Genomic DNA, 14,430 nt, shown 5'->3' with positions numbered 1-14,430 from the left:
CTGGTTCTATTCATTTATCTTTTATATAATCTATACTTGTAAATCTGGACTGGGGGTGAGATTTGGTGGTTGGTTTGGCTTTTTTTGATGTTGTTATTATTTACATTATAGAGTTTTAAAATATCAGTATTATTAATTTTTTTCTACTTTAAATGATAAAGTTTATTTCTTTTACTTACAAGAGGCAATGATACAAGAATATTTCAAGTATAAAGAAAAGATTGCGGAACCTTTGTTGTTTTCACCAAATATTAGAAATAATAACAAATTTTTTACTATTAAATAAAGCATAATATTTTCATACCAAATGTTCAATGTGATGAGTCTCTGATTTAAAAAAAAAAGTATCTTTACTCTCTGCTGTTGATACTTAAAAATCAAGGATAGAAAGAAAATTATTCCCTAAACTACAGTTCATTTAGTTTATGTCTTTTAAAAAAAAAAAAACAAATACCATGTTTATGAAATGTTCAGATGTTTATCTTTTTGTATTCAAGCCCTCATGTGAAGTAAAGCAAGTTATTTTTGCCCTATTTACATTTCAAATGAAAAGTTTCCCTTCCAGACATACTTTAAAAAAAAAAGTATTCTTTACCTGTCAAGAATACCTTTTTTATTATTTTTTTATTGAGCAATGCCCTTCTTAAATTAAGGAGAAATTAAAGCTTAATTTTATCTAAAATATGAAAACTATTTGGCTGTTATCTTATATTTGTAATTTTGTTCAAAGTTTTAATATAGAAAAAACATGTTTGTGTCAAATGATTTTTAGCAGCCATGAATACTCAGGAGTGCTTTGAAAATAGCTGTAAACATGAAATATTTACAAACATAAACCAAGTTATATTGGTAAACAATTTGAATGAATGTAGTAATTTAATCAATGTAAGCAAGAAGCCAGGTGATGATTTCATAAGTTATATAATGTAGATGTAGTGAAAACACTTATCTGTCTAGACTCTATACCTTCTACAGTAATCATTATTTCTGACTTCCTTTGTTTTATCTGTTTTTCTGAAAAGTAATGTAACATCATTTTTATATTTTCTAATGATTTTACATCAAAATAGTTAATCATTTAAACAAAAGGTAAAGCTTTATTGGATTCTGGATGAGTAATCTGGCCACATTTCTGCTTGATTCAAGATTGTGAAACTATTATCATAGACTGACATAAGAATATTAATACTTTACAATATAAGGCTTACATTTTCTTCATGATTGGTGTCCAGCAAGTCAACCTCAGATTACAGATAGCTCAAAGCTGTCGTGATTTTTCTTAAACAGCTATTATGGATTTATCATCCTTGAATGCATTAGATGAATTATACTTGAGTTTATTGTATTTTAAGTTTAAGTCATCAGTAATTGAACAAGTACTCTCTCAGCTCTGTAAAATGGCATTTTGTTCTCTATTTCTTAAACTTTTTTCATTAGCCCCTAAGGTAAACCCATAGCTCAAATATCCTAGGATTTTATTTTAAAAGCCTATGTTTAGCTTCTCTAAATTGCATATGTTATAGACTTTGATCATTATGTCCCCACCCAATTTATATCATTCCAGATTAAAATGTTCTGTTTGTATCTTATCATATGGGATTTTTCCTCCCACTTCTGTTAGCTTTTAGGGGTAAACTGTAGGTTCTGAAATATAAAAATCACATACTTTTTAAAGACAGGTGGGAAAATTAGCCTGATAATTTTTTATAAAAACAAGTAGGAATGAGGTAAGAACCCTACTTAATAGATACAATAATCAAAATTTTATTTATTATTCTCTGAGCCTTAATATGATCCAGTCTGTCATTTGTAGTATGTTTCAGAACTATCCACTATCCTCAGACTTCTATTAATAACTACCATTTTGTTCTTATGTTTCTAATGCTGAAACAAAATAGTCAAATTTGCCAAAAGACAAAATGCACATCTTATTTAAAATATAAAACCAAAGCACTTAATTCTTCTGGTCATTTTTGACCTCATAATTTTTGGCTGGATTATTTGTTTGCCATTTGAAGTCTACTTTTTTTTAAGTCTCTTTTTATGATTTTGGCCAGATTTAACATTCTTCATTTTCAAATACAAATGTCAAGAGATATTGGAAGGTTTCTCTTTTAAGTTCATGATTTTTAAAAACAATCTTCAATAAAACAATCTAGAAAGTTAATGATAGAGAAAAGGAGGTAATACAAATGCGAACTAGCTGTAGAGTTGTGCAAAAAGGCTTCCTTCATTGTAACTATCTATATGTCTGTTAATGAAATTATCCTCATACCACTGAGATTAGAATCTAAGAGTTAAATTTGGAGTCATTTAGACCTGGCTTTGAGTAGATGCTCTGACGCCAGCTAGCTATGTGATTATGGTCAAATTTTTAATCTTTCCAAACTCTAGTATCTTTTATCTATAAAATCATGATATCAATATCAATTAAATGCAGTTGCTTGGAAAGATAAATGAGATGATATATGTAAAGCAAGTCAGCACAATGATTGGTTTATAGGGAGCCATTAATATGGCCCTTTAATATGGGTAGCTGTACTCATCAGTATTTCCTTCTCACCCTTCTCTCACTAGTTTTTCTCCCTGACTGGATCCCAAAGTCTTCCTTACTTCATCTTTAAATAACCTTCTAAATTTAATCATTCTGCTATATATATACCCAAGGGCATTTTTACTTGTCTCTTATATTCTAGGTGCCTCAACAGCCTCCTAAATACTTGTCATGCCTTTTGTCTCCTCTTACTCCATTCCTGTTTAAAGGGTGTAAGCGTAGAGTTTCCTAAAAACTTGGAAATAAGGCTACCCTTTGAGACTTAAGCAAGTAATATCCACATATATAGGATGTGTTTATTCTTATGTAGAAATCATAGGAAGAATTAGGACTATAGAAGAAAAGATGTTGCCCTACAATTCAAGGATATAGATTGTACTTCTTTTGAGACTGAGTTTTAATAATAGATTTATTGACAAATTTAAAAGCACATTGGATCTAACCACCAATCTCCCCCTAATATTCTTCAGAATGCAGCTAGAATTGTCCGTGCTCTTTTTGAAATTGCTCTGAGGAAACGTTGGCCTGCCATGACCTACAGGCTCCTGAATCTTAGTAAAGTCATCGACAAGAGGCTGTGGGGTTGGGCTAGCCCTTTAAGACAATTTTCAGTTCTACCACCACATATCCTAACAAGATTAGAAGAAAAAAACCTTACTGTGGATAAGCTGAAAGACATGAGGAAAGATGAAATAGGTAAGAAGGAAGCAAAATGTTTGAATGAGTTCTGTGCAAATAAAATATTTTACTAGATGTAAAAGTATTGTGAATTTTCACATTACTCAATCTAAATTTTTACCATATTTATAAATCTCTTTTTCATTTGTCTAAACTCAAGCAAAAATCTCTCCAAATTTTATAAAGTTACTTGACAGAATTCCCAATTAAAATGGAGTTTGTATTGTTAACAAACCCTTAAATTTAGTATCTTACATATAGAATCTTAGCTACAAATTATGAGAATCATTCAGTGATGCTTATTCTCAATTTATTTTTCAATATTTAATTCCTTTCAAAGTCTCTGATGTATATCAGCTGTATTACAGCAAAAAAAGTTATGTGAACGTTAATCTCAGAATTTTTCCAGAGTTTCTAAATGAGATTCATTATACACATATACATCTTTAAACCCATTTGTATCAGTGTGCACATAGTATTTGAAGTTCTATAATATTGAAAAGTTATTTCTACATACTCTTTCATGTAGCCTAGCATGTTATTGGACAAATATATAATGCATTGATTAGGTAATATTTCAGTTCGGAATAGGATAGACATTACACATGAAGGGAGTCACACAGAAGAGAAATAGGAGGGAAGATTACTGCTGGCAACAAGTCCAAAGGTGCAAAAGAGGCTGAGATAGTTATTACATTTATAGAGGAGGAAGAATACTTCTTCTAAAATAGAATGGAAGAAGGGGAGTATCATAAATAGAAATTGAGATTATTAACAAGGGAAGTTGAGGATATTTACATTGAAGTAACATATGTAAATATTTTATCAAAATAAGGAAGATCAACTTTAGTTCAAATTTGGATAAGCAAATTTTGATTTATTAATAATACACTCTTTTAAAATATTCTATTTTGAAGAACCAAGATGTATAAGAAATCTTGATGCTATAAAATTTCCACTTAATTGCTCAGACTACAGTAGAAAATGTAAGGTTTGTTTATGAAACCCACCCATCAGCACTTCCATAAATATCTGTGTTCCAGATTCTGATTATTTATGAAAATATATGTAAGTGGTTCATTTTGTGCTAGATCGACCATATTTTATATTTTATCTTTATGTTTTCTGGAAATGGGTGTGGATGGGTGAGTTGCATTTGATTACTGAACCATTTCCCACCATGGTTATAAAGTTATGAAAAATAGACCCTGAATAAATTAATGGCTATTTTTACAAAATACTAAATATTTCTATACTGTATCATTAACTTGGAGAGAAGTGGGTCAGTTTATAAAATAGTAGTTTAAAGACTATTGAGTCTCAGTAATTTTAAGAACCCTATTAATAGCTAAAGAAACCTTGATACTGGTTTTCTGAGCTATGAATTGCTAATTCAAGTTAACTATTACAAAATATTCAAACATGCCAGGTCAAGAATGTCAGCTATTCTACATAGCAAATCATAAAACAAGCAATAAAATCACCTTCTCTGAAATCCCATTTACAAGTCAGATTATATTGCTTTTTTCTGTCTGGACTCATTTCTTCTGTGTGATATTTTCCTTGCAGGTCACATTTTGCATCATGTGAATATTGGATTGAGGGTCAAACAATGTGTTCATCAGATTCCTTCCGTCACGATGGAAGCATCCATTCAGCCCATTACAAGGACTGTCCTCCGAGTAACACTCAGCATCTATCCTGATTTCACTTGGAATGATCAGGTAGAAGTGGAAAATGCCTATATCTGTGTTAAACAGAAATGTCTGTATTATAGATTCAATTACATTTCCTTACATCTGTCCCAAGGCATATAGAAAATCCTCTAAAAAGAATATATATTGAAGATTTGTTAAAAATATTATCGTGATATTTACTCTCTTCCTCAAGAAAAATATGGTATATTAATAATATGTTAACTAATGAGACTCCTTCATAATATATAGGCAACCCAGACTTTCAACAGAGAACAATAGTTTTAGTGGAGTCAACTTCATAGGAACGTTGCCATATTAGTTCTATGTTCTTTCATTTTCCCTATGTTATCTTCATTTTTGCCGTGTCTACTAACTCTTTCATTTGAGCAGACCAAAAATTCAAGATTCTTCATGCTAAAAGACCCATTTTTAAATCTTGATGTCTTTGAAACTACCGTTCTCTTCTTTTCTTAAACATTAGATTTGTAGAAAAATTATTCAATGTTTTTCTCCTGGTCACCTGTTTCTTTCCTGCTGAGACTACTTCCTTAATGATCTCCAAAAACTAATGGGTTCCCATCATAAATAGATTTCTCTTAGTTATTTTCTTTACTTCTCTAAACATTTAGTGCTATTTAAATAGTCCTTCTTCAAAATGTCCCTCCTTGGTTCCCATCACATTTCTTGTTCTATTTTTATTCCTCCTCCTCCTTTCCTCCTTCAGTACCTTAGATGTTACTTGATACATATATATATATATATATGTATGTATATGTCAAACAATGTGTTCAATATATATATAAAGATCTACTCTGGATATTCTTATTCAGTCAACATTTTTAAGATCTTTGTACCAGTTATATTTTATATTTCACATAAAATATAAAATTATATTAATAATAATTACCCGTAAACTCACATTTGGAACTTTATCTTTAATAGACTGTTTTTGAAATGAATGGAAGTTTTATATTTTTTCATAAAATTTTCTCTTATCAGTATCCATAATAAATCTCCCATAGTTTGATTTAATGCATTAGTGAGATAGAGTACTTAATTGTTTTTATAGTTAACTCTGTCAGACACAATACTGTTGTCTTCAAGAATGGAAAACTTGACTTGCCTCAAACAGACTTAAGCAAGAAAATATCTTGCACAATAAAAGGTCCACAGATAGAATAGGCCCTAAGGATGGTTGAGTCTTCTGTTTAATGATATTCAGGACCCAGGATCTTTCCATCTCATTGCTTTGCTGACACTGTTGGGTACTTCCCAAATGTTTTCATGCTTTCTTTTTCACACTTAACAGAGCAAGAGAAACACATCCCCACTTCCCCAGCCCAGGGTGTGGACTGTAAGACCTTTTCTTTCAATCTAGTGAGGCCATTATTTGTCATGTGCCTCTCCCTTACCACAGCTATTGTCACGGGAATGCCATGAGCTGATTGACTTATGCAAATCAGAATTATCCCAGGGGATGTGGTCACTTTTTGTTGAGTCATATGGGGGAGAGATAAATGCTGAATGAGACTGGGCTTTGTAAGGAAAGAGAGAAAGAGAGACAGAAAGATTGGAATGGATAAACAAAATACTGTATATCTATCCAGTGGAATATTATTTGACAATAAAAAGGAATAAAGTACTGATGCATGCTAAAACATGGATGCACAATGAAAACATCATGGTAAATAAAAGAAGCCAGTCACAAAAGAGCACATATTATATGATTTTATTTAATGAAATGTCTAGAATAGGCAAATCTATAGGAAATAGGTAGTGACTGCTAATAGGTATAAGCTTTATTTTGGGGATGATGAAAATGTTCTAAAATTAGTTTATGGTGATGCTTGTATAACTTTGTAAATATATTAAAACCATTGAGCTGTATACTTTAAATGAATAAGCTTTGTAATGAAAATTATATACCGATAAAGCTATTAAAGGGTGAGATGAATGGATGCTGTGTATGCAAACAACACTATCCCTTACTTGAATTATGATATACATAGTACTAAGATACTACTTTTCTTCCAGGTACATGGAACAGTGGGAGAACCCTGGTGGATTTGGGTAGAAGATCCTACAAATGATCATATTTATCATTCAGAGTATTTTCTAACTCTAAAAAAACAGGCAAGTGTGCAAATATATCCTAACATTATTTTGCCATCATAAAAAAATATATATACTAACAATGTCTGTTTTTACCTTATGTGTCTATAATTTTATAGGACTATTAAAATTTTATTTGTTGTGTTTTATGTTTCTGTTTGGTTTTTAAAAACACGGTGATTAAATGTTACAGTATTGATTTTAGTTTAAGAAATTCAGTTACCAGTCATGCACTGCGTAGTGGCGTTTTGGTCAACAACCCACATATAACAACATTGGTCCCATAAGATTATAATACTGTGTTTTTATTGTACCGTTTAGATAGGCAAATACTTACCATTGTATTACAATTGTCTAAGGTATTCAGTATAGTAACATGCTACATGGGTTTGTAGTTTAGGAGCAATGGGTCATATGATATAGCCTAGGTATGTAAGAGACTGTGCCATTTAGGTAGATTTCTGTAAGTACGCACTATGATGTTCACAGCACGAAAGCACCTTAATAACATGTTTTCCAGAATATTTCCAGCTACACATGACTGTTTAGATATGCAGTCTATAATATACAGATATATTATATAGATATAATCTTCACCATAGTTTAAGGCATGGGTTCCAGAGGTATGGACTATGTAAATAGGTACAATAATTAATAATTTTAGGTGTTACATGCACACATGTAACAATACTGTAAAAAGAATATTGACTCACATAGTGAAAAGAGCATTCCTTCTAAAATTCTGTACAAATCACAAGAAAAAGACTCAAATTGATGCTGTTTCTTTTGCTGATTCCTCATTTGTAACTTCTCTTTTTTATCAAAGAGAAAGCAAGCTTCAGGCCGAGAGTCTTGGGTGGGCAGTAGTAAAAGTTTACAGCAATGTTTTGTATTCATTGCATTTGTCTTCATGGTTACCTTCTATTTATGCTAAGTGATTCTGATATTCTGCTTAAGGTACTGCTAGAACTTAAAGAATAATAAGGAGTAAATAATATGGTAATTGGATATGGTAAAAAACATGAAGTTAAATAATTGAATGAATGATGTTTGGGAAATTCTGATAATGAGTTAAATTGGTAACCTGTTAATACATGATGATATGCATATGTAAATAATATAATTTGAGTATAAAATTTTACCTTCTATTATATCAGGTATCCTTAGAAGGGAACCACCCACAAGTTTCTGAAGTACCTCAATATCTCAGCTATTTAAAAATCTAAAATAATTTCTTTATTTTTAGTAAATTTTGTGTAGATACCATTGTCTTAACAATAGACTAAAAAAACCTTTATGCTATTAGGATATCCATATTTATTTTAGACTTTATTTCACTTTAGGTCATTAGTAAAGAAGCTCAACTACTGGTATTTACAATCCCTATTTTTGAGCCTTTGCCCTCCCAGTACTACATCCGAGCAGTGTCTGATAGGTGGTTAGGAGCTGAGGCTGTATGTATTATCAACTTTCAACATCTGATTCTACCAGAGAGACATCCTCCCCACACAGGTAACATGTTGAATGCTAATTTAATCAATGATTTCCCAAAATTGTTGTTTTAATGAATGTTGAAAAGTGTCTGTGCTTGAAAGTTGTTACAGTCTGAATCAAAATCCAACTTATTTGTCAATATTTTGAAAAGAGAATTTTCAAAATCAAATCTATGTGTGTATACATTTTGTAGAGTAATGGTAGGCCTTAATTTTTACTTGTTTGAGTTCTAAAAGCATGAAACTAAGCCTAGTCCAATTTCAGTGGTTCTAATAAGCATAAAACTCACTTTTTCTGTATCAGTATGCCTTCATCTCCATTTTTATGTGCAATCATAATTTCTCCATATCTCCCTTTTTCATAGCGTCATTTATCATTTACTCTGAACTGTCTGTGAAACTTTTAAGATATCCTTTTTTCTTTGCATTTATTTCCATTTACTTAAACTTATTTCTAGTATATTAATTAACATACTTGTGAGTTTGGGGGTTTTTGTCCCCCCCATCTGTTGTGCTTCTACACCAAAATAATTGCTAATATTAGTGATGTCATGTTATGATATCACTACAAAATAGATTTCCATATACTGTGAATTTGTGTTCTGCAAATAACATGTACCTTTTACATTAGTTTTATTCCTCCACACTAACAATATAAAGAGGTATGTGGTAATCTGCAGCATCATATAACAATGTTTTTCATTGTCATACCTTGCAAAAATCCATTTAATTTTTATAACATGAGTTAATATCTTTTTATTTTGACTTATAAAGCAAAATTTCATGAATAAATGTTTAGTGATGAAATATTATATTTTGAAAATATCCTGAAGCTAATCTATTAATTTATCAGTATGTTAAGTTTATTTCTTCTCGAGATTTAATAATTGATGAGTATTGATTTCAAGAGGCCCTTAATTTACTTTATAGAAAAATAAAAGTTAATTTTTTCCCATATCATTTCTCCAAAGACAAACTCTTTGTCTTTTTCAGAATAAAAATGTAGTTTTGACTATTTTTAATGAAAATTTTTGTTTGGCAGTCCTTTGGAAAGTGAAAGTAGGCTTTAACGTGACTTTAAACTTTGCCATTTTTGTCAAATATGTACCTTGTTCATTATTAGCTTATCTTAAAGAGAGATACTTTATACTGCAGTTTAATTTCACTTTGATATATTGGCAGAGCAGAACTAAAAGGCTTGTCAACATAGAAAAATAATGAGATTGTAGTATCTAGTGATTTACTCATTGAAGAGGATCTTTCTTGTCTTCTTTCATCAAATGGCCCTGTATATGATATTTAGAATCTCATAACAAATATGTAAAAATGTTTGGGGCTTTAATTTAAAATACGTGTTTCAAACATCACTATTAGGTTTCTTTGACTACAGCCCTTGATTTTAACATGCGTTAGCATAATATTTTAATGTTCATTTAATCATTTCTCTGCCAAGTGACCAAGCACATATCACCCTATTTATATAATTAGCTGATTTCTGTCTACATTTTAAAAAGCAATAAATGCACTACCATGACATCCCAATTGATATTAGAAATGCACAAAGTAACCTCAATGATTCCAGGGTCTGTTTGGCTCAAAGTATATATAGGCATATTGTTGAGCCCAAATCAGCCAAGAAAAATCTTCATCTTTCTCTAAAGTAAAGCATCTTAATTTAATATTATCAATAAATATGCACAATGATGTTTTTTAAAATCTCATTAAGAATATGTTTAAGCTTTATGACTAGCACTGCAAGCCTTAAGTTGCAATGTCTCTCCTCCTTCCTTCTTGATTTTCAGTGCTATAGAAAATTTAGGAGATTATAATCTGGTATGTCATGCATGCAGTTAGCTCTCAGTTACCTGTGTCACAGAGTAAAGCAGTAGGGCGAGGATAATAAAAAAAATAGCATTTTGACTTTTAAGTAAATTTTTTAAAAAGAAAATGTGTTATGCCTTCCATTTTGAAATTATACTATAAAGATCTAACTGAGGGTAGAGACCACTATGTCCCCTTACTGATATTTTTTACTTCTCAAATTTCAAATGAGTAAAATCATCTTCCATGAAACAACTTTGACAGTAAAGCTGCCTTCTGGTTTTCCAACTGATATCTTTCTGTATTATAGGAAAATACAAGGTCTGTCAGATACTCAAGGATGTATATAACTGTCTCTCTAAATCATTTAAATTTTCCAATCCACTGGGCCTCAGTCCACATGATGACAAACAACTAAATCTACTTTCTTTCTAGGTTTTCTAAGGTCTGTTTTTGGTTACTCAGTCATGCTCTGTTTTAAAGCTCCCGCGCGAGTTTTTTCCTAGCATTATCCTAAGTTCATTTCAGTTACCATTGGCTACAACAACAGCTCACTGAACTACTCTGGTTTCATGAATGTCTAGAGCAAAACTAATTTGTTGTTATTAACCATTCCAGAACTGAAATTTGCAAATGGTTTTCATTTTTCTACAAATTGGGGTAGATTTAGTTTTGTTCTATAACATGCGTGCTTTCATACACTTGTTATTCAAGTTACTTTCCTGATTGGAAGAGAAAGATACAGCATTATAGCAGTTATAGAGAACTCCCCCAGAAGAATATCCAGAATGTCAATATGATAAATGTGGTGACTGGGGGGAAAAAAAAAAGATCTGTAACTGGCATACAAGAATTTATGTTAAGCTTTTTTCCCCTCTAAAGAATTAAGGGTTGTTTTTTATTCTTTAAAATATAGTATTTAGTATTGTGCATATTTTTCAGTTATTGTATAGCAGTACCTGTTGGATCTTTTCAGAATTACTGGATCTTCAGCCTTTACCAATCACAGCTTTGGGATGTAAAGCATATGAAGCCTTGTACAACTTCAGCCACTTTAACCCTGTGCAAACACAGATATTTCATACACTGTATCACACAGACTGTAATGTCCTACTTGGAGCACCCACTGGATCGGGAAAGACTGTTGCAGCTGAATTAGCCATTTTCAGAGTCTTCAACAAGTACCCTACTTCAAAGGTCTGGTAAAAGAATCATATAGTTACATTTAATTAGAAAAAGGCAGTTCATAGTCTCTAAAATAGCTAGTTCTAAATATACTGGCAGATCCTGGTGAGTAGATTTGTCACTCTCTCAGTGAATTTTCCAGGGGAAAACATACTTTGGAGATATTGTGGGGTCTGTTCTGACACCACAATATAGCAAATGTTGCAATAAAGCCAGTCATACAAATTTTTTGGTTTCCCATTGCATATAAAAGTTACGTTTACACTATACTGTAGTCTATTAAGTGTGCAATAGCATCATATCTAAAAAAAGCAATGTACATACCTTAATTAAAAAAATACTTCATTGCTGAAAAATACTAACAATCATCTGAGTTTTCAGCAAATAGTAATTTTTTTGCTGGTAGAGGGTCTTGACTCAATGTTGATGGCTGCTGACTTACCAGGGGTCATTGCTGAGGATTGGGAAGGCTGTGAAATTTCTTAAAATATGACAATAATGAAGTTTGCCATGCTGATTGACTCTTCCTTTCATAAAGATTTCTCTGTAGCGTGCAGTGCTATTTGATAACATTTTATTAATACCCACAGTAGAACTTCTTTCAAAATTGGAGTTGGTCCTCTCAAAACCTGCTACAGCTCTATCAATTAAGTTTATGTAATACTCTAAATCGTTTGTTGTCGTTTCAACAATGTTCATAGCTTCTTCCCCGTGAGTAGATTCTTTCTCAAGAAACCACTTTCTTTGCTCATTCATAAGAAGCAGTTCCTCATCCATTAAGATTTTATCTTGAGATTGTAACAATTCAGTCTCATTTTCAGGCTTTACTTCTAATTCTGCTGCTTTTCCTATTTCTACCACTTCTGCAGTTACTTCCTATACCGAAGTCATGAACCCCTCAAAATTATCCATGAAGGTTGGAATCAACTTCTTTCAAAGTCCTGTTAATGTTAATATTTTGACTTCTTCCCATGAATCACAAATGTTCTTAATGGCATCTAGAATGGTGATTCCTTTACAGAAGGTTTTCAATTGACTTTGCCCAAATCCATCAGAGGATTCATGGTCTATGACAGCTGTAGCCTTATGAAATGTATTTCTTAAATAATAAGACATGAAAGTTGAAATTACTCTTCAGTCCATGGGCTGCAAAATGGATGTTGTTTTATCAGACTGAAAACAACATTAATCTCTTTGACATCTCCATCAGAGCTCTTGGGCAACTAGATACATTGTCAATGAGCAGTAAAAAAAACAATCTTTTTTTCTGAGAAATAGGTCTCAACAGTGGGCTTAAAATATGTCATAAACTATGCTATAAGCAGATATGCTGTCATCCAGGCTTTGTTGTTCCATTCATGGAGCACAGGTAGAGCGGATCTAACAATTCTTAAGGGCCTATCATTTTCAGAATGGTAAATGAACATTGGCTTCAAGATAAGTCAGCAGCTGCATTAGCCTCAAATAAGAGAGTCAGTATAGTCTTTGAAGTTTTGAAGCCAGGCACTGACATCTCTCTGGCTTTGAAAGTCCTAGCTGGCATCTTCTTCCAATTTAAGGCTGTTTCATATACATTGAAAATCTGTTGTTTAGTGTAGCTACCTTCATCAATTATCTTAGCTGGAAATTCTGGGTAACTTGCTGCAGCTTTTCCATCAGTGCTGCTTCACCTTGTACTTTTATAATATGGAGATGGCTTCTTTTCCTAAACCTCCTGAGCTAACCTTTAGCTTCAAGTTTTTCTTCAGCAGCTTTCTCACCTCTCTGAGTCTTCACAGAGTTGAAGAGAGTTAGGGCCTTGCTCTGGCTAAAGGGAATGTTGTGGCTGGTTTGATCTTCTATTCCGATCACTCAGACTTTCTCCATATCAGCAATAAGGCTGTCTTGCTTTCCTATTATTCATGTGTTTACTGGTATACTGTTTTAATTTCCTTTAAGAATTTTTCTTTTGCATTCACAACTTGGCTAACTGTTGATGTAAGAGGACTATGTTTGGCCTGTCTCAGCTTTTAACAGGCCCTTCTCACTAGGCTTAATCATTTCTAGCGTTTGACTTAAAGTGAGAGGCACATGACTCTCTCTTACTTGAACACTTAGAGGCCATTAAAGTTATTAATTGGCATAATTTCAATATTTTTGTGTCTCAGGGAATAGGGAGGCCCAAGGAGAGGGAGTGAGATGGTGAGATGGGGGAACAATTGGTCAGTAGAACAGTTAGAACACATACATTTATCAGTTAAGTTCACTATCTTACATGGGTGTGGTTCATGGTACCCCAAAACAATTAGAATAGTAACAGCACAGATCACTGATCACAGATCACCATAATAGATATAATAATGAAGAAAATGTTTGCAATATTGCAAGAATTACCAAAATGTAACACAGAGACAGGAAGTGAATACATGCTTTTGGAAAAATCACATTGATAGACTTGCTGCATGTAGGGTTGCCATAGACCTTCACTTTTAGAATAATTTACTGCAAGAAAATTAACCTTAAACTTAATATTCCTCTAGTTGAATTTCTAATGTATGTAGTGATGCTCACATGTCCTTTCCTCATTGTAAGATATCTACATTCATAGGTAATTTCATTACGAGATACCTAATTCATAGACAAAGTTATAAAATATATAATAATTCATAATCAAATCTTTTGGATATGAAGGAAATGCTATTACTTTAACAAACACACTTTGCTTATACAGAGGAAATAGGGAGGTAGCTTTTATTCCACTTTTTTCCAAGTGGCCATGGTATTGTTAATTAATATTAAGTAATATTGCAAGTATTGATTTAAAGCTTTCTTAAAGCCTATTTTTGTTTTTTAAATTTTTGCCAATATTGCTTTATTTTTATATAAATATTGAATATATTTAAGGTATACA

General features: G+C 31.9%; 1 protein-coding gene across 6 annotated transcripts in view; it reads left to right on the top strand.

Annotated features, from left to right (window-relative positions):
• ASCC3 (activating signal cointegrator 1 complex subunit 3) overlaps positions 1-14,430 on the top strand; it is a 307,070-nt gene that overhangs the window by 180,386 nt on the left and 112,254 nt on the right. For all 6 annotated transcript variants that reach the window (XM_045544081.1, XM_045544080.1, XM_045544082.1 and 3 more), the window contains 5 exons: positions 3,025-3,250; positions 4,802-4,956; positions 6,964-7,062; positions 8,385-8,553; positions 11,332-11,552. In XM_045544081.1, coding sequence (XP_045400037.1) covers positions 3,025-3,250; positions 4,802-4,956; positions 6,964-7,062; positions 8,385-8,553; positions 11,332-11,552 — 870 coding nt within the window. The remainder of the gene's footprint in view (positions 1-3,024; positions 3,251-4,801; positions 4,957-6,963; positions 7,063-8,384; positions 8,554-11,331; positions 11,553-14,430) is intronic.

This window comes from Lemur catta, chromosome 2, assembly GCF_020740605.2.
Source record: "Lemur catta isolate mLemCat1 chromosome 2, mLemCat1.pri, whole genome shotgun sequence".
Classification (NCBI taxonomy): domain Eukaryota; kingdom Metazoa; phylum Chordata; class Mammalia; order Primates; family Lemuridae; genus Lemur; species Lemur catta.
The sequence above is the reverse complement of the archived record's forward strand: the minus strand, read 5'-3'. Positions and strand labels throughout refer to the sequence as shown.